The following is a 24,203-nucleotide window of genomic DNA, read 5'->3' as shown; positions in this document are numbered from 1 at the left end:
ATGTGTGTCATGTTTTTTGGAGACGGCAGGTGGCGGTAATACAACGCAACATGGACGCCAACTGCAGTAGAAGAAGAAGAAGAGGTCAAAGGTAAAAGTTGAAGAAAAGCAGCAGCGCTCGCCTTGCGTTTGCCGACAATGGCAAAGCATCATCCAGATTTGATCTTTTGCCGAAAACAAGCCGGTGTTGGTATGTTTTATTTAAATTCACATTATATTTAATGCAGTTTGACTGATTTGGCAGCAACCGGATCTGCTTTACCCTTGCTTTTGTTTGAAGTAACGTTAGCTAACATGCTAACATGCTTGGATTTCATTGATAGTGTGCTAACCGAGACGTGTTTCTGAGCCAACACTAGACATTACAAGGTTGACTGATATGTTATTATTTCACAGAATATAGTTGTAATAGTGCATGTAATTGTAATGGTGCATATGATAGTGAATTTTCTTGTAAATAGTAAACAGAAGTTACGTCGTTAGGCTAAGCTAGCTAACAGTTAGCTACCTGGTATTAACACTGACTGACTCTGCCCGCTTGTTTTCTTTTCTCAGCTATCGGGAGACTTTGCGAGAAATGTGAGTATGATCATCTAAAGTTACTATAAACAACGCCATGCTTTACTACAACTTAAATGAACAGAGGCTGCTATCACACTATCCCAATTCATAGTTTTTTTCACCTCTTTGTATGGGAGAGAAACAGCCGGTCAGTTGGAAGCTGAAACTAGTTAGAGTTACAAGTTTCCTTGCTCAGTAGCAAATAAACACACTGTAGAATCTGCTTTTTCTAAAATTATGTTCGATTCCTCATCTGGACATGCATCCAATTCATCACGCAGCACTAACTTAAATAAAATGCCGATTTTTAAAAACTTAGACAACCCTTTTCTCCCATATAAAAAGATAGTGGCACGTCTTGGCGTCTGTATATGCTATAGTAACTACATCTTTTTTTACAGTCAATATGACTTCCAGTATTAAAAACTGTCAATCTTTCTCGTGTTGCTGTTTACATTTTTCACTGACTACAAGCATCAGACCCAGCTAGCATCTGATGCACAGTGATGTGCAGCTGGGGTCAGAGTTCAGTGTCAGCTCAAAAAAAAAAAATTCACTGTAGCAGCAGCTTTGGAAACTGTTTTGAACTGATATCATAAAGACATTTGGGTACGGATTTCACAAAATGATGCAGGTAGCGGTGATGGACGACTACGCACATCATCTCATCTTTCATTTTGATAACATGTTTTCAATATTGGTGCAGGCCGTCATATCTTGGAAATGTGTTGAAACACACACCAGTATCAATGGGGTACTGGCCCACAGGAACAAAGATTCAAAGTGGAAAATTGTAGAGACACTCCCATAGCTCCGATGCAAAAAACCTTTCGACAGCAACACTGTCTTCATCAGCGTATAAAGCAAGATGCCTCTGTCGACTCCTTTTTAAATACAAGACAGGCACCAATAATTACTAGAGTACAGGTGCTAGCACTCACATGGTCTAATTAGGAGAGAATGCTAGACATAGAAATAGAACACAAAGAGATACCATCCAGGCTGTCAAAGCAACATGTATTCAAAATGTTTCCTGGTTCCACATTACACATTTTGCACATCTAATTTTTGCTTCTTCCTTCCTTCTCACTCCTTCCTCTCATCCCTCCCTCCCCCTCTTTTCCCAGGCGATGGAAAGTGTGTGATCTGTGATTCCTATGTGAGGCCTTGCACTCTGGTGCGTATCTGTGACGAGTGTAACTACGGCTCCTATCAGGGCCGCTGCGTCATCTGCGGAGGTCCCGGTGTGTCTGACGCCTACTACTGTAAAGAGTGCACCATCCAGGAGAAAGATGTACGTTTCCCCACGCATGTTTTCTTTTTCTACTCTGTTGCCGAGTGCTGAAGCAGCGTAATGGGTCAAACTGGAGCATACTCAGTTGTGTCTTCAGCTCTAAGATTAGATGAAACTTAAAGTGGCTGCTGGGAATGTTTTTGTCAAATCAGTAGCTTAGTTTGGCAGTCACATCATACACACAATAAACACCATCTGTAAACACACCTGTACATCCTCTCAGATTTGCAGAATTATAATTTAAAAATCAAGAAAGTGAACAAAATTAAAACTGGGACCAGATTAGGGCTGCAACTAACGATTATTTTCATTGTCGATTAATCTGTTGATTATTTTCTCGATTAATCGATTAGTTGTCTGGTCTATAAAATGTCAGAAAATGGTGAAAAATGTGGATCAGTGTTTCCCAAAGCCCAAGATGACGTCCTCAAATGTCTTGTTTTGTCCACAACCCAAAGATATTCAGTTTACTGTCATAGAGGAGTAAAGAAACCAGAAAATATTCACATTTAAGAAGCTGGAATCAGAGAATTTTGACTTATTTTTCTTTAAAAAAAAGGCTTAAAAAATTACTCAAAACGATAAATCGATTATCAAAATAGTTGGCGATTAATTTGATAGTTGACAACAAATCAATTAATCGATTAATCGTTGCAGCTCTAGACCAGATTCTTTGTGCAGAAATTGTCCTCTAACAGCATCTTGTCCCTCTGTCTTCACAGCGGGATGGCTGTCCTAAGATCGTGAACCTGGGCAGCTCCAAAACAGATCTGTTTTATGAAAGGAAGAAGTACGGCTTCAAGAAGAGGTGAAGACCTGCCGGCCCGGGCCGGGCTGCAGCTTGACTCTGAAACTTTCTTTTTTAAGGAACATTGTTTGATTTATTAATAAAGCTGTCTTTTCTATTGTTTCTGTGTTACTTTTTATTTGTTACTATTTATTTATTTTTATCTGTTTAGAAAATCATAGAGCTCATGTTTGCTGTTGGATGGATTATGCAAGCCTGCTATTGCTCACACAGTGCTAATAATCATCATCATCATCATCATCATCATCATCATCATCATAATAATAGACAAAAAATTGACTTGGTCCAGTGAACCATTATCAGCCACAAACATTCTTTCATATTGCTGCTATATCCAACTTTTGTGGATATAGCAGTGTGAACAAGATGTGATCTTGCAGATTTAATTCTCACAATGTTTGTATATTTTCACTTTTTCAATATAACGTCAAATAACAAATCTAACCAATTACCAGGGAAAAATACAGGAACAAAATTAGCCTAGAGACTTGCCATTGGTTAGATTCTGGAAGACTTCTCATCTGAGGTGTTATTTTACAGTATTTGTATGGTAGCTTTCCATTCTGGACAAGGGTCAAGTCTTTATGTACTCTGCAGGGTTGGCAGATCTTTCTGAAACTTCCTTAAAGTGTCATTTTGTTTGGGTCAGTGAGGCTATCTCCTGTTAGAAATCCATCTGAAATGAATGGGAGTCAGTGATGCTCATGACCGGCACTGACTCCCATCTGAAATGAATGGGAGGTCATGAGCGTCACTCCCACACCAGCCTCCTGCTTCTGCCTCCCTCCACCAGATGGCGCTGTGTCACACTTTTTGCCTGGCATCAGATTGGAAAATCAACTATACTGAACAAAAATATAAACGCAACACTTTTGTTTTTGCTCCCATTTTTCATGAGTTGAAATAAATGATCTAAGACTTTTTCTATGCACACAAAAGGCTTATTTCTCTCAAATTTTGTTCACAAATTTGTTTAAATCCGTGTTAGTGAGCACTTCTCCTTTGCCAAGATAATCCATCCATCTGACAGGTGTGGCATATCAAGATGATGATTAAACAGCATGGTTGTTGCACAGGCCACTTAAAAATGTGCAGTTTTTAATCACACAACACAATGACACAAGTTTTGAGGGAGCGTGCAATTGGCATTCTGACTGCAGGAATGTCCACCAGAGCTGTTGCCCGTGAATTGAATGTTCATTTCACACCATAAGCCATCTCCAATGTCGTTTCTGAGAATTTGGCAGTACATCCAACCGGCCTCACAACCGCAGACCACGTGTAACCACGCCAGCCCAGGACCTCCACATCCGGCTTCTTCACCTGTGAGATCGTCTGAGACCACCAGCCACCCGGACAGCTGATGCAACAGTTGGTTTGCAAAACCAAAGAATTTCTGCACAAACTGTCAGAAAGCGTCTCAGGGAAGCTCATCTGCGTGCTCGTCGTCCTCACCGGGGTCTTGACCTGGCTGCAGTTCGTCGTCGTAACCGACTTGAGTGGGCAAACGCTCACCTTCGATGGCGTCTGGCACTTTGGAGAAGTGTTTTCCCTTCACAGATGAATCCCGGGTTTCACTGTACCGGGCAAATGGTGGTCACACCAGATATTGACTGGTTTTCAAAAAATGCATATCTGTAGCCCTACTAGTCATGTGAGATCCATAGTTCAGTGCCTAATAAATGTCTTTTTTCAAGATAAAACTGCACATTTTAAAGTGGCCTTTTATTGTGACCAGCCCAAGGCTCACCTGTGCAATAATCATGCTGTTTGATGTTTAATCAGCATCTTGATATGCCACACCTGTCAGGTGGATGGATTATTTTGGCAAAGGAGAAGTGCTCACTAACACGGATTTAAACAAATTTGTTAAAAAAAAATTTGAGAGAAATAAGCCTTTTGTGTGCATAGAAAAAGTCTTAGATCTTTTATTTCAACTTATGAAAAATGGGAGCAAAAACAAAAGTATTGCGTTTATATTTTTGTTCAGTGTATTAAGAATTTCTCATCCTGCATGATATTGCTTGACTTCTGTTCAAGTTGGGAAGAACCGAGTGAGACGTTAGACTGGGAACTGAAAGAATTGGACCAAGCTCTTTGTCCCTCTGAGCTTATCTACTACAGCAATAATACCCTAGAGCAGTGCTTCTCAACCTTTTTCATATCAAGGACCCTAGTTTAGTCCACATTAGGGCCACCGACCCCCATTTTGATGAGATTTTTTCTCTCTGACCCAAATCTGAGAATATTTTTATTGTTAGATATGATTTTGTCCAGAATTCCATGACTGTCTGTATTGTAGGTAGAGAGATAACTGAGAAACTATGATCAGAACAGTCATTCTTCTACATTCTCTAATAGTCTTAATTTCTTGTAAATGAAATAATGTTGAAGTTTAACAATTCATCAATTTACTGGGGGGCCCCTGGAACCCCCTCAAGGATCCCTGGTGGTCCCCGGACCCCACGTTGAGAACCACTGCCCTAGAGGCTGTTCTCCACTGGAGTTATGGGTAAGACGGTGATGAGGAAACTGCAAGAAGTGAGAACCTGTCATCTAATCACAGTAGAGAACAACCTTTGACTCAACCTTTCCCTGCTTATCTCAACATGTGAAACACGGGTCACTTTATTGACGTTTGGTTTATTTTCTCCCCAGTGTTGCAAACAGTTTTTCACCTCTAGAAACCTGTATGCAATGATTTTTAAACTTCTGTACACTGGTTAGTTGGATGTTTAAGTCTTTAAGTCTAGTTCAGAGTTTTTGCACACAGATTCCACATCACACCCTGAAGAAACTCCCTTATCAAAGAAATGTAAGCAGTTTATTGCCTATTTTGGTCCTGAAAGGGACTCCATTTGCTCTGGTCTCGGTCTAGACTTGATCTCAACCCTCTTTGGACCGGATCTTGAAATTGACTTGGACTCGACTCAGGTGGTTTTGACTCTGATAACAAGAAACTGCTACAGAGGCAGTGGAGAACTACAGTATTTTGTTATACACTAGTACTGATGTCTAGAGTCCCTTTAAAGATCTGGGAGACAAAAAAAGCTCAATACCATGAACAGTTTTTCGACAACGCTTTATTCATATTTACAAGTCAAGACACAAAAGGTAGCCACACTCAAAATGCAGAGCCATTTCTTTTTCCTTTACAGAAGAATAGAAAGACGGAACAAGAGAGATCAAAAACAAGTTCCTCCAAGTTAACAAATGTAACTATCAGTTGAAAGGCAGATGCAGTTTGAATTTGTGCAGACAGCGTAAAGAAAAAATGACTAAAACAAGTCAGGAAGCTCATTGTTGTCACTCAGCTCAGCATTACATGGAGATAAACTGATTCAAAATTACTCTTTGGGGTTCAGGAATATGCTGACTGAAGTTAACTTGCTGAGAGTTTGGGAGTAATGCCACTGATATGAAATGTAACTGGAGTAAAGGTTAATCTTATTGAATTTGAGAAGCATGGATTATTTCCAGGGAAACCATCCTCACATCACTGTTTTCCTCCATAAGAAAGGAAAAGCCTGACATAAAAAAGAACAGATAAAACTGTATTTCATGCAGATTCTGATGTGACCGATAATAAGATTTTTTTTCCATAAATATCAGATTTTGCACATGGAAATTTTTACCTGAAAAAATAAAAAATCGTGACAAGGGCATTGGTTACGTCTTCCCTTTCTTTAATGGCTTTATAGTAATATTTTTTAATAAGTTACAATTTGTTTGTGTAAAAAGTCACACCAACTAGGGCTGGAAGCACAGCGGCAGCAAAAAAAAAACAAAAAAAACAAAACCCCTTTCCCTTTCAGTCTGACTTCCATGGAGTTTTATCACACAACAAAACGACAGGAGTAAAACCCAGAGGACGAGAACTGGGTGACAAAAACTGGACTTTAATTTCTGATATGTTGCACGACAACATGCCCCCCTGTAAACTAGCAGACTGGGCACTGCATTGAAATGGCTTAAGAAGTAGAAGACACTTACAGGTTTTTTGGGGGGTTCTTGCCCCGATGCAATCTGCACTGCATGAGACTTCCTGGTTTGTCAAAAGTAAAAAAAAATAATAAAATAAACCCTGCAACAGACATTCCCAGCTTAAATGTCTTGGAGCTGTAAGGTGACTCGCCACCTAAACTGTCAGTCGTAGCTCAGATAAATAGAGAGAAAAGTGGATGAACAACTCCCAAAGCAGTTCAGAAAACGAGTAAACAAGGAAAGTTGTGGGTGATCGTCAAAGTTTGGGTGGAGAACGTGTGCAGAAACACATTCTAAAACCTCAACACAGAGTTAATACACCCTATATGCACAAACCTGGGTTTATATGCACAAACCTGGGTTTATAACGTCCTTTTATATTGTGTACATTTGTAAAATAACAGGAAAAAAAAAAAGTCTAGAAAATATAGTTCTACAACTATTTACATGCGTAGGCGGATTCTACACGTATTTTGGACAAAAAGTGGACGAGACAACAGAGCGACAGTGAGACGGACTGCAGGACACATCACCAAGCAGCATTATGTACAACTCTGTGCTGTTGGTAACTTGTACATGAAGAGCAGTGAACACGGTCGCTCTAATGTTTTTTTTTTTTGTTCTTTTTCTGTCACTGAAATCCCCTGAAGAAGCTTAAGTTATTGGAAATGTCACAGTTAAAAGTGGCAGAGAAAAGCCTAAAGCTGGACTTAATCTGCCATGTAACAATAAACAACTTGAAGAAAAAAAAAAAAAAGAAGACAACAGCAGGTTTGAATATTAACTAAAATGTGGAAAGAACTGGAAGAAACCTTATTGCAAATCAGGCTTTTACGCGATTTATCATGCTAATGATGACTAATAATCTAGAATATTGAAATTGTTACCTGAAGTATCACTTAATAAATCTCCAAAAAAGCAAAAAACCCGCCCACCCTCCCCACAAAAAAGGTCACAAATCATCTCATTCGGCCACTGGCGTACAAAACATGAGCAAAATACACATCGTAAATGAAGTGAAGCACTTGAATCTCCTCACACACATCCATACCACTCACTCGGATGGTAAATGTAAGTCTTTAAAAACCCAAAAAGTAGAATTTAAAAACCAGAAATCATGTCTCATAACATGCTACTGTATCTACATGGCAGCATCAGTCACTCCTCACACACACACACACACACACTCCTCTCACACACACACTCTCTTCTTCTTCTTCATCCTCTTCTTCATCTCAGCGATCGTTTTTTCACGCACGAACCCAACTACTTGATTTATTTATTCATTCCAAATCACCGTATGAAAAAAAATAAATGAATAAATCAATTAAGAGTCTACTGTTCTTCCGGCAGCGCACTTGAAAGAGAAGAGAAAAAAGGAGGATGAATCACAAGGGAAAGAGCGAGAGAGGGTATATTATTTCCATTAGCACATCAATCGGTTTTTGTACTGGATATCGCCACAAACTCTGATTCATTATCAACGAGTCTAACGGCTGAATGTAACATGATGAATTAAAAAAAAATATATATTCATGCATATTCAACAAAATGGCTTGGTAAGGCTCGACTGTGAGACTCAACGATTCCAAAAACAAAACCGTTTCTCAAACACAAACTTGACTGATGCTACGCTGCCGTTGCCGTGTGTATTTTTTTTTTTTTTTTTTTTTTTAGTCCCTTACAGCTGTCCGAACTTGGCCACGTAGGAAGCCACGACGTTCTTGAAGCGGCCGCACTCCTTCCGCAGGTCGGCCACCTCCGTCCGCAGCGCCGTGTTCTCCCGCTCCAGGAAAGCGGCCCGGACGGTGATCTGGTTCTCCTTTAGCCGGCGGGCGTCGCGCGAACGCTTGGCCGCCACGTTGTTCTTCTTCCGCCGCTGCCAGTACTTGTCGTCCTGGAGAGGAAGGGAAGGAAGGGAAGGAAGGGAGGGAGGGAGGGAGGGAGGGAGGGATGGAGGGAAAAGCAGGATGGATGACAATGTGGCACAGAGAATTACCTTCTTAACTCGGTTACTCCAGAAACCTGATTTTGGGTCGACGCGTGTAAACGTCATAACCGAGTTAGAATAACCAGGTTAAGCTCAGACTCTAATATGGGAAGAAGCCAGCCATCTTAACTGCGTTTCTCATAATCAAACATAATCAAACTGTGGCACGGAAACATCTGACTCCTGTCACTTTCGGTTTACTCGCACAGCATTGTGGGAGCATTTTGATTAGAGCTGATGGAGGTTCCTCACTCACCACAGCTACATGAAAAACAATCTGTAAAACTGTTTTTTTTTTTTTTTGCACATTTCGTTCATTCATTTAATTGTTCAATGGTGTTTTTTGTGTGTTCATTTTTCATATTACGGCCTAATTTATCCCAGAGTTTCCCCTACTATTTGAATAGGTGGAGAGTGGAGAGTTTCAGTGGAGAGTTTCGGTGTCCCATGATGGTCTAAATGCTGTTTCAGAGTCCAAGAAGAACATTTTTGAGGAAACACTAAATCCTTGTTATTTTTGGCATGAAAAATGGTCAAATGTGAAAACAATGAACACTGGCACGAAACGGTGCCTATCAGCAACTTCAGCCTAAAAATCTTGGCATCGGCTTCCAAAAACCCCACATCAGCCGAACTGTAATTTAAATAAAATACAAGGCAGGGAGTACGGCTCACTACTGGAATCATCGTTTCTTTCCCGTGTATTAGAAGTAACCGACTGCTCAGTCAAAGAGACGAGCAGGCGGACTTATCTTTTTCATACTTTTTTTTGCTGATGGACCATTCAGGAATATTCTTTAAATGATTATTTGGAGTATTCTTGGTAACAGGGAGACTCAATAGCAGGGTGTTTAAGGTTCATGATAGCAGCGTAACCCAAACACGACCTCAACCAAGTATGGAGTATGGCCGACAGCCAGGTCGGTCTGTAGATGTAAACACAGCTAGTGTTCTTTGGAGGTTAGGAAGGAAGGAAGGAAGCATCAATTTGAAGAGTCTGCTGAGTCACTGTGAGTCGCCAGAACAGCCTCAGTGTGACTTGGCCTAGTTTTATAAGCATCTCAAACTCCCTTTTTTCAAGTGAACTTTTGACTGCGAATGCCATTGCGTGCGGTTTGCATCATTTTCACCGCCGAGCCAATCAGCGGTCGCTTGTGCTGTATGAATGCGGTTTCAGAGTGACTCCACCCTCTCTCACATCCTCTTCCTCTGTTTGCTGTAATATGGTTTCATCTTTATGTAAAAAAAAAATCCTTTTTTGACCTCTTGCCTTCACACTCATTTCTTCATCTAACACTTACATCAGCCAGGCTTTTGTCTAAGACCAAACGTTTTTCACATTTCACCCCGATATTGGCCTCTCTGCACTGGTTGCCTGTGACTTTCACAATCAATTTTAAAGTTTTTTTTAATTACATACAAGGTCTTTACATGGTCTGGCACCTTATTACATCAGTGAACAGGTCCGCCAGTCTCAGTCTTTTGGCTGTTCCAGAGTCTGGGTTATTTTTGATGGTGGTGTTCTTTACATTAGTGTTAGTTAATGCTTTGGCCAGTTTTTACCACTGTGTTTTTGTATTTTATCCTTGTTTTTGCATTTTATATTTCTGTTTTTGCCATTGTGTTTTTGTATTTTATATTTCTTTCTTCTGCAAAGCACTGTGCTCTATGCTTGAAAGGTGCTATACAAATAAAATTCATTATTATTATTATTATTATTATTACATGATCACTCTAGGCTCACAGGAATATTGTTGGGGCACGATGGCTTTGACCCATATGCTCCTTACTATTGATTGCTTTTAATAATCAGTGATCTAGGAATTTAAGCTTATTCTGCAGTTTCACTCATTGCTCTGGAAAAGAGCATCAGCAAAGTGTAAATGTAACATTCCTCATCATAAAAAGACTGAGTGGACTTTATATATTGTAGTCCTCATTTACAGCACAATGTTTCTTTTTGTTTTAGTGGTTTAATTTACCTTCTGCTCCTCAGGCACAAACACCTTCTTGGCCTTCTTGATCATCGGCTGAGGCTTCAGCTCCTCGTCAGTGAACTTGTGTTTGCGCGGGTTGAACAGCTCGCCTCCCGGCACGCTGGACAGGACCAGGTCCGTGGGATCCGGCTCGAACTTCACGTCCACCTCGATTTCTTCGGGGCTGATCTCGGGGGTCACCCTGTCCTTGTCTATGGTCACTTCTGGGTGAAGAGAGGGGAAACACAGGGGTTGAAATACAAGACAGCTGAAGGTCCTAATAAGTGTAACCCAACTCTGTGAACCCGTGCTTGTTGTGGCTGTCAACAACTTTACAGGAGAGCCATTTTGTGTCACAATTGTGTTTCTGTCCGGCTTAACATTCATCCAAACTAAAAGGGAAAAGTCAAAAATGGACTGAACAAAAAATTAATAAATAATAAAATAATTTGCTTGTTTTCAAAGTCTGGCATTAAAGGTTTCCCCTGTCCACTGACTTGTGACTGTTTCTAAACATAATGATAAAAATAACCTTATATTATACTTTTTACTTCATTTGTATAGCACTTTTCAATACAGGCAACAAAGTGCTTCACAACATTAAAAACAGTTGCAGGGGTTAAAATGATTAACCTATTATATAAATGTGTCTTAAGAAGTGAAATAAAACAGGGAACTGACTCTGCAAGCCTGATCTCCTCTGGCAGATTGTTCCAAAGTCTACATTTGTTTCTTTGTTGAGGAACAGTAGTGTGTCTGTCCGTGAGAGTGAGAAAAACCTGATAAAACCTTTGGAGCAAAGCATCTCAAAAGTTTGTTTTAGTTGAGTAACATTCCAACAAGATTTTAGTACTATTTGTTACCATTTGTTGGATATGTAAAACATCTTTCAACTTAATGACTCCACTTTTCAGGTTGGATCACATGTATATTTTATTCATCAGTTAAGAAGCAATGTTGGTGTAAACTACACTGGGGCAACGTACGCTCTTGCTTTGCGACCATACCTGCATATAATATGATTTACTGATTGTGGGGACATTGTTTATGCAAAATAATCTTTATTCTTGCAACATATAGCATTTATTCTAACATCTGTATGCTGTTAGAATCAAGTTTATTTAGCATTATCTGTGTGCAGCCCTCCATCTATTCAAGCTTAAACTGTTTTGAGGCGACCAGCACCAGCACAATACATTGTGACCAGTTGAGTGTGAGTGCTGCATTTTCATGAGTGGGGAAACAGTTTCTAACATTTGCATAAATACAAATGCCTTGTTGGTGCAGCTGACTTGATAGATAATGCTGGGGAGAGAGCAGGCTGTGGGTGAAGCAGTCTGTCTCAATCATGTTGGGGTTTTAGTATTTGTGAGTGGATAGAGACAAAGGTCAGGGGAACGGACCACACCCAAACAATACTGTCAGTTTGATTTGACATCTCCACACCAACAGGCTGCTGACAAGCCCACAGTAAACTCTACTATCTCCACTATGCAGCAAGACCTGCTTCTATTTTTGCCATGCCTCCAACCATTCCCTCACATGGCTTAGTCCTGGGCGGAGTGACTTTCAGAGAAAACACACCAGACTTTCACATGTTGTGTACCTTTACCACTCTCACACATCTGTGACAGAACCAAATAAATACCCTTAAAGAATTTTAATAACACTGTCTAAATATATAACAACAGGCTAGAAACAGAGAGCTATCTGAAAAAGCTTGTTGTGGTGTGGCTGTAGATCCATTCAGTAATGTTCTAAGTAAAAGTAAATAGTCTGATAAGGTAGCCTACATTTATTTCCAAATGTAGGTTACTGTGACACAGTAAACTGTCATGTCTTTAGCCCTAGTCTCTACTCAAAACACAACCTTAGTAAAGCAACCAATGTTAATGTTAACCTGCAGCTACTAACCACTACCAACGCTAGCTTCTAAAACAGCATAAAAATGAACCATGTCTATTCAATTCTGTTGAGACTGACAAGTGGGACGTATAGAAACACAATCAGCTGTCTACATCTATAGGACCTCCAATATGGCTGCCAGAGGGTGTGTTACTTCACCTAAAAGACCTGTATAGTTTAACAAGTGAGGAGCCAGGCAGGTAATCTCTCACGACTCACAATAGTTAGGGGATCAAATTGCAGAAACAGCCTCAAGCCGTTGTCTTCTCTCCTCCCTCTCCACTCACCTGTAGTAACATCAGAGCTTATGTCTGACTGGCTCATGGTGATGGTGACCACTTCCTCCTCGCACTGGTCCAGCTCCAGGATGGGCAGCAGGGCCACCGGGAGCGCCGTGGTCTTGGCAGCCTTGGTAGCCTTGGTCGCCTGGGTAGCCTTTGGCTTCTCCTCCGTCTTCTGGGTGTCTCCTTCATGGTCGCTCTTCAGCAAGTCCTCGTCGGCCGAGGCGGAGATGCCGTTCTCCATGAGGAACTCCTCCAGGTCCATGTACTCCAGGTGGAAGTTCTCGCCGTCGTAGGGAATGGTCTTCTCCCAGATGGCGGGGGTCAGGGCGGCCGAGGGCCCGATCCCGATCCCGCTCCCTCCGACGCCCAGGTCCACATCTTCGCCCAGGCACAGCTTCTCCTTGTCCGTCTCTGAAAAGGCAGAAAATACATGTATTCACATCCACACACACACACACACACAATTTGTATGGTTAGGATTTGAAGCTACAGGATGATTTCCGAGTAGATACAGAGAAGAATGACGGTTTCCACTGACATGAGGTAGGAGCATGAAGCAGGAGTCTGTTTTGTCTAATTTTACTATGGAAGTCAATAGGGAAATTGGACAACAGCAGCTCCAGTGACAGTTCACCCTATACATTTTCAAATATAATAGGGAGAAAGTGTTTGTTTTTTTGTTTTACACCTCAGGAACTGCACTCCAATGCCATCTCAAGGTGATCCACACATTTCCACACTATGCCCATGTTTTCTGAATTAGAGCCCATCCTACAACCTAAAATTGCATTGTGCTGAAGGGACCTAATATTTATTTTTGGCTGGAAAAGGCTGATTTAGAACAATTGTGAACGGAAATTTATTAAAGCCTTAATATGAAGTCTGAGTGACATGATATAAATGCTACCAACACAAACATTTGCCAGTGACCCTTTCATCCAAAACGAAAACACAGGTGCGTATGCTTTGTGTTGTTGCATTTGTAATCATTTTCCACTCGAAAATACTCGAAAATATCAACAAAAAATATGACTTATTGCATTTTTAAAAAGTTTTATATCGCAACAAACTGAAAAAAATTAAGCTAGCAGCACACAAACTCAGTTCGCATGATTGCATCTCGAGACATTTTTCGGTCGAACTCGTTCGATTTCGTCTATTCTTTTTTTCGCACTTTCGGCTTTTTCCGGCTAAACTCGGCGGCTCGTCCCTCTCCACACGAAGCTTCTGCACTTACCGTCGTCGCCCTCCAGTAAATTCGGCGGAGGTATTTCCATTATTTTCTTCAAAACCACCGGGAGTGAACCCGGGGCCCCCGTCGTTTTTTCCAGTGTGAAGACAATCGGCTCGGTCGACATTATTTCCCTCGCAGTTTACGCGGTTATCAACAAAATAAATAACCTCCGCAGAAATCTCGTTCGATCAATATCCAGCCGGCTGCACCGCGGTGACAGGCTTCCAACCGTTACTACAGGCTATTTCAGAGGTGTAAAACAGTGTCGTACGCTCAAAAATCGAGGTTAAACTGTAACATCGACTATCAAGACATCCCCGACCTGTGCTCGCTTGGCCCAGTTCTCCCAAAATTAGGTGGACGGGGGTTTTGCTATTCAGGAGAAACCGCACCTCCTCGCGGAAAAATACGACCCTGCCCGCTGCTGATAGGCGGGCTTCGTCCCAGCCTCATGAATATTAATCTATCGATGTAAAGAAGGCGGGTCTTCTACTGAGGAACCAATGGGTATCGTTGCACCGAGCCGACAGCTCATTGGTTGACCGCGTTATATATATGTGTCGACTGAATACATTAAAGGAAAACGTGTCACGGGGCAAGTTAAAACAAATGTAAAGCAGATATACTCAGATGCGATCAATGGGATCGCGCGGGGAATGGCCTTTTGAATTGATAATCACTGTCAGAATTAAGTTTTTAACTATTTTTCCTATTATTTCCATAGATACACCGGTAAGAAGGCTTAAAAAACTATTAAAAACTATTATCTGATATTAAGGGCCAATCATACATCTCTAGTCACGCGGCCATCACAAACTGGCCTTACACGTTTTTGTTTTGGCGCTTCAGTGACTCTTCAGATAGGCTGTATGTTGTTTGGGGGTTTTTTTGGCCCTTTTGTCCCCTTTGCTGCGGCCATCCCACCACATGCCTCTCACGTGGGAAAACATGTGCCGTCATTACATATCTGCAGGCTCGGGCCAATGGAGCCGCGCTATATGTCGTTTACATGTAGACGTGCAGGGCGGGGCTGCAGCGCAGGAATGGAGGGGGTGCACATGTGTGTGTGTGTGTGTGTGTGTGTGTGTGTGTGTGTGTGTGTGTGTGTGTAGGCCATATAGCAGCACATACTCGCTCTTCAGTCACTGCATGTATGGGTAAATTGCAGCCATGCAGATATCTCAAAGGCAAAGATCTGCATGTATGAGACTCTGGGGATGCAGAAGAACCACAACAGTGTAGAGAACATTTTGTACTGAAGACTGAAGACTATGAAAATACCCACAGTAGGCTATATATATTTCTTGCACTAAACGTAATTTCTTGTTGGCCCTGTATCATGCGTGCCACTATATATCCTATCTGTGTCACCATGAGTTGTCAGTATTTTTCTGCACCAACGTCACCAATGCAAATTATAAATGTAGCTGTGCACAGTTTAACCTAGTAACATACAGTACATCCTGGTGGCCAAAAAAGAACTACAGTTAAAATCTGCCAGAGGGGTGGGGGTGGGGGTGGGGGTGGGGTTGGCTGTTAGAGGTGGGTGGGTGTTTTCACTCGGCCCAAACACGAGTGCGTGTGTTGCTTGTATGTGTCATGCAGAATTTGTTTTTGGCACAACAGCAGGAGGACGGACGGAGCCTTCAAGGTCAGCCGGTAAGGTCAGGTGAACTCAGAATATCAAACCTCTGACATGAAATGACAGTCACCATGAACCATATATATACCAGGGTTTAGTCCATTCATGAACTGAATTGAGAATACATGGTAAATTTCAATTCAGTTCCTGGAGTTGTAATTTGAATGTCACCCAGCTCTAAGGAAACAGAATGTGAATTGGAAATAGAATTGAATTCCATTAAATTCCATGAAACTCCACTTCTAAGAGAGTCTAAGTCTCAAGTCTTCACTTGCTCAACATTATGAACCAAATAAAAGACAGTTCAACAAATCAAACACATCTAATCATAATGTATGGATTACGATTACATGTTATGCATCAAATGCTACCTGATAGGAACCTTTAACATTTTATGAATATATAACACTACCTGTAATCTCACATATGTGGTGAGAAAAAACAACCAAAAACATGGAATTTCACTGAATTTAACTGAATCAACTTAAACTTCCTGAAATTCCAATTCAATTCCAATTCTGTTTCCTGTTGGTGTTTTCAAATTCCAATTCCTCAGTTGAATTGGATCTGATGAGTTAATTCATGCATTGAACCCAACCCTGATATATACCTTAAAGAGTTGTATGTCCAGGATTCTAGGATTTTGCAGATACCAGCCTGCCATACATTCTCCCATATGAGCCATCCACATGTTTTTCTCTGTGGGTTTGTGCTAAGAGAGATGGGAGGGAAGTGATTGATCCTGTACTGAGGCCTAAACGTCACAGATGCAGGATACACTATGCCGGCACTGAGCTGAGACCAGAGAACATGGGTCATTAGAAAATCACTTCCATTTTGACCTAGAGATCACGTGCACATGCTATGTTTAGGTGGTGAGAGACACCATCCTCTCTCACCCAGTAACTGAGTGTAAAAACACCTAAAAGGCAAGCTAACGTAAAACATACAGTTACATTTTCTATGGATTACATGAAATCAAGACGGATTCTTTACTGATTCTTTTTTCATCACAAAATGAGAAGTCAGCTACTGGCTGATGCAATAGCATCCACATCTACTGTATTCATAACACTGCCATCCAAATCATCTCTGTGACTATGAGGCCCTGCAGTTACATTCAGAGTAAAGCCATAAGACATTATAATGTGTATGGTAAGACTTGAAGGATAATTACAATGAAGACCATTTTCCCGCATTATGTCTCTCGCTTTTACTAATTCCTGGGGATTTTTATATGCTGTTAGCAAAGAAACATGCGACTTATCTCACTTCCTCTAGACGCCACTCACTTTCATTCAACTCCAAACGACATCAAAGTTAAATTTTGCAAACAAAGTGTAGTAACATAATCCATGGGGAAGTGTGCCATGACAAATGTTTTGCTAGGCCACGACTAATAAATCATTAAAAAAATCTGTTGTTTTGTTCCTATCCAAATACATTTTAACATTTTTGAATTCCGAAAGCCCTCATTGGACGAACAGGGAAAGAGTAGGCGTGTCCATGACGACAGGCGAAAATGTAAACATTGGGAAAAGGAAGTAGGCAAAACAGCGTAGCAGCATCGCTCGCTGCATCATTAGAACAATGTCGGATTCTGAAAATAAAAAATATAAAATACTTAACGTGACAGGCCAGTTTCACCCAGAACTCTCACTTCAATCTTTGCTTAGATTTTTTTGGGTTATATCTGAAGTCCCGCCTTAGACAGAACTTCTGACCAATCACTAACATCCTGCATGGTTCTATCCCGCCTCATTTCAGTTTTGAGTTTTTCCGCCTCAAAGTAGAAAGAGAATAAAATGAATTAGAATAAGGTGTGAAATAAGCAAATGTTATTCTTGTAGAGTGAATGATAATAAAAAGCTTGTTTCTTATCCGCTACGAGACACGTTTCAAAACCTAGAAAAATAGTGGTAAAATCAAGGACATCTACAAAGTTCATCTAGCTAGTTTACCACAAAAAAAAAAACAATCGAAAAACATGAATTTCATAAGGGGAAGTGGGCTCTCTGAATGTTCACTATGACCGACATTATCCTTTAAACTTTGCGTGTTATTCAGACTTTTGATTATACGGCGTGTAGCCGAACCTCAAGGCGAACCTGTGAAAGAGCCAAACAATGCAGAGATAGCTAGACAAGGCAACACACATGTGAATGCGAGGACACAAATTTAATCAGTGTGACTTTAATGCCATTTCTCTGTCTGGTAAAGTCAATAAAAAAAAAAAAGTGAATGGGGCTTCTCTGAACGCAGGATCCGTTGTCACCGTGACTGTGCAGTTTCCAGTCACATGAGAGGTCAAACAGAGTGTGAGGGGGTGACGAGTCTGAGAAATATCGTGGGTGAACATTCTTTGCCATTATATTCATCTGTCTTCATATCAGCGCTACAATATTTATGCCTGTCTTTGTGTTTGGGCCTGACTGTTTCAAAGGCTTGCGGTCACCAGAAGGCCAGGCAGAGACGGAGTGCTGAGGATGTTTGGGAACATTTTATATTATGAGCAGACAGACACAGAGGCTTGTCGACTTCGTTTTGGAGCCAGGCCACAGTTTTCAGCTCGATCCATCCGGAGTGGAAAGCTACAGTATGAAAGTTTTAATCCCCAGTTACTACTAACCATCTGCACACACTCATTCGCTCGTGTAAAATTACCATCATTTATCATTCTTACTTTATGATTCTGCGCAATTGATTTGCCTCTCCCTTCAAACAGAAATCAACCCCCAGGTTATCAGGAGTTATTATTCTCTTTTAGGTAATTATCACTGAACGGTCTCACTATGTTTTACCTTTCAAGTGAAGCCAGGACCGAAGGCTCTAACAGCCTAATGATCAATAGGCTTCTTCATGAAATATTTGTATGAGAAAATTGTCCAAAATGAATATGCTGAATTGCCAGGATTTTATACTTACTCCCATATTACTTTCATTTGAAGAGAAGACACCCACAACCTAAAACTGAGAATAACCCATAGTGGTAACACTTTACAATAAAAGGTACACTAAGTTAAGGGTTAGTTAATGCTTAATAATGTGTTACACTAATTACACTAAATTACACTAATGTGTAATTTACTAATGGTGTTCATCTTAACTAAGGTATTAATTTATACATTATTTAATAGTTTCTAAAGATGACTATTAAATAATGTATAAATTAATACCTTAGTTAACATGAACACCATTAGTAAATGATTACCAGACACATTAGTTAACTGTTAATTAAGGGTTAGTTAAAGCATTAACTAACCCTTAATTAATGTACCCTTATTGTAAAGTGTTACCCCCATAGTTCTGTGACAGTGAGTTCTGTTGACCTCATTTTGTCTCATGCTTTTGTATGTCAATTTCATGTTCTGAATATACTTTTATAAATGTTTTGGTATTGAAATGTTTGCCGCATGTTTTGCGTTGTAGAAAATTGTATGAATTTTGTGCTGTTTGGCTCAGAGACACACAAATACAGTATGTGAGATCACACAAGGCATACAACCCAAACCTTGAAAGACACAGATATTAATGCCATTTTCAGACGATATATATACATAAGCTAATGAAATATTAAATATGTTCTGCACTGTTCCACAGGTGCTGCAGTCAGGAACGACATCTCAACATGTGGAGGTCGAGGTTTTGCAGCCTGTAGAGTGAATTCTTAGTCGGCTGCACAACATGGACACCGAGGTGAGAGAGGAAACACGCTCGGATGACAAGCACATCCATGTGAGCGAGCTCCTGAGCAGCTCTGTCCGCTTCATGTGCCACGCAGGGAGTGTTTTTATGGTCAGTGGTATTCTGGTCTCCAGTGACAGGGACAGAGAGCTGGGAAACTGTCTCTACAAGCCTTATAGCCTCTGATCTTGGCCAGTTGGGCAGTATAATGTTCTTTTATCTAATTATTGTATTAAAGGAATAGTTCACCCCAAAATTAAACTTCAGTCATTATCTACTCCACTGACTCTCAACCTTTTTCATATCAAGGAACCTTAATTTAATCCACATTCGGGTCACGGACCCCCCTTTGGTGAGATTTTGTCTCTCAGACCCAAATCTGAGAATATTTTTATTGTTAGATATGATTTTGTCCAGAATTGCAGGTAGTGAAACTATGATCAAAACAGTCATTCTTCTACATTCTCTAATTGTGTTAACTTCTTGTAAATTAAATAATGGTGAGGTTTAACAATTCATCAGTTTGCTAGGGACCCCCTGGAACCCCCTCAAGGTCCCCACGTTGAGAACCACAGATCTACTTGGTAGGAAAACCAAACACACAGCGAGTTAGGCCCCTGTAGTTTCATCTCAGCCTTGTTACAAACTGTTGAAGTAAACAGGCCGTCTTCTTACAGCTCCAAAAAAAGAAAAAAGTATAAAATGTTTCGCAAATTTCGCAAAAATCCAAGTGTTTTACTGAGGTCTTTGAATTTGATTTTGAACCTTGCCCCCTTACAGCTATCTTTGGGATTCTACCGGTGGGCTGTCCATTATCACGTGCCCAATCTGATACAGTAGCATACGCCACTCTTTTGGCTAGATGGGTCATTTTGCTCAATTGGAAACTTACCTTTTTGCCCTCTTACAATCATTGGGTCAGAGACTTATTAGGCTGCCTTAAACTGGAGAAACTTAAATTCAGCTCCCGTGGAAAACCTGAATGTTTTTATGTGACCTGGTTTCCATTCTGGGCCTACTTTGAGCATGTCATCCCGTGAGCCTTTTTTTTTCCCCCCATTCTACACTCTCCCACTTTTGCCACCCTATAGCTACAGTCATATACCTCTGGATGTGATGTGAGATTCTCTGGATGTGATGTGAGACTCTTTGGTGTTTTATTTTATATTATTTTATATATACTGGATATTTTGGGTTTGTAAACAATCCGAATGTTGTTGTGTATTTATTTGCTTTGGTGATTGTTGTGTGTTCTTATGTTGTTTATTGCCTTGTCAAATAACAAAAATCAATAAATATAATTTCCAAAATCCAAGTGTTTGACAGCCAAATGAATTGTACTGTGAGTCCAAATGTCCAATATTTATCTCATTATCTCCTTTTTTTTCCTCACTGACAACACTCTGGTCGCTCTGACAGAAGACTCTACTTTCTACTGCAGGGCAAACTAACAGATAGAAGATAATGAGGGAAATACTGGACTTTTGGACCCAAAGTGCAATCGTTTGTCTACAAAACACTTGCTATTTGCTGCAGGAACTGTTTGGAGAAATTTGACAGAGACATTTTCTACTTTCTTTTGGGGCTGTAAAAAGATAGAACCGTTAACTTGAATAGTTTGTTAGAAGGCTGAGATGGAGCTATGGGGGGCGAACTTTCTGTGTGTTTGATTTTCCTATGAACCTCAATGGAGTTTCCACTGACATGGGGGTGAGCAGATAAAGACTGAACTTTCATTTTGGGGTGAATCACTCCTTTGTGTGCAGGTTTGACCAACATGGGGGTGGGCAGACATTCAGGGTTCCCACATTCGCACTGCTCAATATCTTTCTTTCTCTTTTAATGTCATTTTAAATAGTTGTGGAGTGTGTATGTATTTTTTCTGTTTTATGTGAAGCACATTGTATTTGCCTTGTGTATGAAATGTGCTATATTTGCCTTGCCTTGCCTTTTCACTGATTAAACTACAAAATTCTCCATGACCCCAGTTTAATGTGACTGAATTAAAAGGAAACCATCAACTACACTAACTTTAAGTGTTAGTTTTTCCACTTTCAAATCAAAAATTATATTATTTTAACTCCATCAACAAAAAGCAGTCATCAGCAATATTTTTTATCTCAACTGTTTCAGAGCCAGCCACAGCTTTTTGACATTTGACAGTATCTTTACAAATAAAATATGATGACTTTTCTGCCTTTTATCATTTCTCATTGCTTCTCGGGCCAACAATTCCTTTATGTCTTCGATCTGTGTTTTCTATGGTGCTTTTAAACGTCCTACAGCATCACAGACCACCTGTAGCATGTCAGCTACTGGTGTGACACACAAGTCACCGTGAAATCTTGTTAAGTGGATCCAGCAGCACACCTTACAATGTAATGACATTACTTGAATCTAATCTATCAAAACACAGTCCAGGATGCCAGAGAAGGAGAACAGGGCCATCTAGTGATTTGATCATGAGTCTGCAGCCAGTCTACAGCCACACACACACACACACACACACACACACACACACACACTTAACAAAACCTTGAAAGATGAAGGCCGATGACAAAAAGCAGATTGACTAGTATTATGTGGTGAGGACAGAAAAACAAACAGTATCAGTTCACCAAGTCTGGGTTTCCTATATTCATCTCAGTACTAAGATGTGATACTGAATTGGTTCCTGTGGGACAAGTATCTTCTTGCTTGACAGCTTTGGATAAAAACCAATTGACATGTAAAATGCTCTCTTTTATCTGATCAATACATCCCAGTGACGAGATTTCTTCAGGGAAAACAGGCATTGTGTGTTTTTCTAAAGTTTTTCCTGTTTACCAAGAGTCTTGACAACTTGAAACACATTCCAGCTCTAAATGAAGCAATAAATGAAGCTTTTTTTCTCACTTGCTGTCCACAAAGAAATCAAAAGTTTCAACAGAGGACTCAAGAGACATAAATTATGTTTGAAAAAGCTGTGGGAGCAGCTGGAAACGCCAAACCTCCTTCCAACAGAAACCACAGGCACACACCGCAACATGTGAGGTCAACTACTACTGACACTAAAGCCCTTTTCTACCCAGCTTAACATTGTCATACCAGCAGTCACATGTTACTGAAATCAAAGGGCCGTGTCTTGAGACCCTCCAGTCGATTTTTATGAGTCCAAGGATCACCAAATCACCTGACAGATCCTCAGTAGGAAACAGCAACTGCACTCCTAACTCCTCAATAAACGCTTCTAATTCAATTCCTAAATCTACATCCTACTTACATTAGAAGCTTTGGGCTGTTGACTACTAAAATTATTAGGATTAATAATCCCAAACAGTAGGCTAAATTGTAACTTGGCATACTTCTGCACCCTGGTCTAGTCAGCAGCAGTTCACAACTCATAATCTGCAAGTTTCAAATTAAAAGTACCAAAGTTTAAAAAGACTATTTTTAAGCCACTAGGTGTAGAGCTTCTGTAGTTTGTCCATAAAGAGGATCATTTTGGAGCACAACGTTCATAGACTTCAATGAATTCTGGGCGCTCAGTCAGTTCCATTGACTTACATTTGTGGCAATTTCCTTAATTTCCCCAAGGGGATTAATAAAGCGCTATCTTATCTTATCTCTTACCTCTACTGTTCAACAGATGCCGCTATCTCCTAAAATCACTGATAGGCCTAAAAACAGGTTGCCTTGGGTCTTCTTGATTTTTGTAATTTGTGTGATGTCATCAGCTCAGCCTAGATCCTGGGAATAATGGGAAACTGAATGTACAGTTGATATATGTGGGTTTGATACTTTAAGATGCTATAATGGTAAGCTTCACAGACAAAACAGGGGGAGAGCAAACGAGCAATAAGCTATTTTTCACTTGTTTGCCTTTACTTCTGCACCTCCACACCTGCTGGCCACTGCGGCAGCTGTAGCTGTAACTTCAGCGGTAGCTGCTGAGGGAGGAGAGAGTTTTCCTTCATCACTTTCCCCAACTATCTCTACCTTCCAGTCAGCAGCCCACTTTCCCAACCCCACCACAACTAACGGTACTTTTATTTTGAAACCGCTGGAAACTGATTGTCAAGAAAAGCCAGCTTGACAACAGCACAGCAGACAGCGAGGTACTGACCGCCTTAATGCTGTTATCTATTGGAAGTATTTAAAGGCTTCCCACAAGTCAATAGTCCAGTACTTCTGAGGCGAATCGATGTATTTAATCCTCTTAACCTTTGAACTTTAATTACAGCCACGTACTGTGACAGGAAATATAGTTTAAATGCTGCAGAAGTAAAGCAGATCTGCAGCTCAGCCTGCACAGCTGGGGTTAGGAAACACACGCGCAGTTGTTTGCAGAAAATCTCGGAAACTCTTCAGCTGTTCACTGCAAATAACAAATGGTTTCGGGCAAATTAAATGGTATTATACATAAATGTCAGTAACTTTCACTCTCTGCTTCCAGGGTGGAAACAAGCGCCTCACTCCCACATGCAGTTTGCAGCAGAACTACAACAAAACACTGATCACTCTTTCACTTGACAAATCCTTACCGTTTTCATCAAAGGTCGGGACAGAAAATGGATACTCAAGAAGAGTCTTGAAAATCTCCGGAATCTCTGAAGTCATTTTTGTTTCTGGACTTTTAACTGTAGGCTGTAACGAGTTTTTTCAAAGCTGGTCACCTGATAAGGCAAGCTCAAATAAAATAAAAAATAAGCCGACCGGCTCACCTGAGACTGACAGCTTCCATTCAGACTTGAAAATAATACAATTTGGAAACAGCCTTAAGCTTTGGACTCCTGACAACACGTTACTTAATACGGTCCGCCTCCTTTAGCTCCGCGTAGCCAATCAGCAGCGAGTACGCC

General features: G+C 40.6%; 2 protein-coding genes across 4 annotated transcripts; one reads left to right on the top strand and one right to left on the bottom strand.

The window, feature by feature from the left end:
• Positions 1-65: 65 nt before the first annotated feature.
• Positions 66-2,763, top strand: phf5a (PHD finger protein 5A). Its single transcript, XM_071528234.1, has 4 exons — positions 66-190; positions 556-579; positions 1,689-1,855; positions 2,578-2,763. The coding sequence occupies exons 1-4, from the start codon at positions 139-141 to the stop codon at positions 2,665-2,667; spliced, it is 333 nt and encodes a 110-aa protein (XP_071384335.1). The 5' UTR covers positions 66-138; the 3' UTR covers positions 2,668-2,763.
• A 4,822-nt stretch (positions 2,764-7,585) lies between these two features.
• On the bottom strand, positions 7,586-24,085 carry tefa (TEF transcription factor, PAR bZIP family member a). 3 transcript variants are annotated; one of them, XM_071528224.1, is made up of 5 exons: positions 23,886-24,085; positions 12,806-13,213; positions 10,620-10,837; positions 8,333-8,544; positions 7,586-8,004 (listed from the first exon to the last, which is right to left on the bottom strand). In XM_071528224.1, exons 1-5 carry the CDS (start codon positions 23,959-23,961, stop codon positions 7,983-7,985), a joined length of 936 nt encoding a protein of 311 aa, XP_071384325.1. In that variant the 5' UTR covers positions 23,962-24,085; the 3' UTR covers positions 7,586-7,982. The 3 variants fall into 3 exon arrangements, with proteins under 3 accessions (XP_071384325.1, XP_071384323.1, XP_071384324.1); XM_071528222.1 differs by lacking the exon at positions 23,886-24,085 and adding an exon at positions 14,040-14,372; XM_071528223.1 differs by lacking the exon at positions 23,886-24,085 and adding an exon at positions 14,040-14,372 and having other exon boundaries at positions 10,620-10,834.
• Positions 24,086-24,203: the final 118 nt, after the last annotated feature.

Source organism: Centroberyx affinis, unplaced genomic scaffold, assembly GCF_046629955.1.
Source record: "Centroberyx affinis isolate AG114_WGS23_722 - 3 ecotype Tasmania unplaced genomic scaffold, CSIRO-AGI_Caff_v1 ptg001636l_1, whole genome shotgun sequence".
NCBI classification, from domain to species: Eukaryota; Metazoa; Chordata; class Actinopteri; order Beryciformes; family Berycidae; genus Centroberyx; species Centroberyx affinis.
This window is presented reverse-complemented; position numbering and strand designations above follow the sequence as displayed.

Coding starts and splice junctions, on each gene's coding strand:
- phf5a (XM_071528234.1), top strand. CDS start 139: ATGGCAAAGCATCATCCAGATTTGATCTTTTGCCGAAAACAAGCCGGT. Junction 580..1,688: donor CGGGAGACTTTGCGAGAAAT/GTGAGTATGATC, acceptor CTCTTTTCCCAG/GCGATGGAAAGTGTGTGATC. Junction 1,856..2,577: donor GCACCATCCAGGAGAAAGAT/GTACGTTTCCCC, acceptor CTGTCTTCACAG/CGGGATGGCTGTCCTAAGAT.
- tefa (XM_071528222.1), bottom strand. CDS start 14,160: ATGTCGACCGAGCCGATTGTCTTCACACTGGAAAAAACGACGGGGGCC. Junction 10,838..12,805: donor AAGCTCTGATGTTACTACAG/GTGAGTGGAGAG, acceptor CTCTTCACCCAG/AAGTGACCATAGACAAGGAC. Junction 8,545..10,619: donor TTGTGCCTGAGGAGCAGAAG/GTAAATTAAACC, acceptor CTTCCTCTCCAG/GACGACAAGTACTGGCAGCG.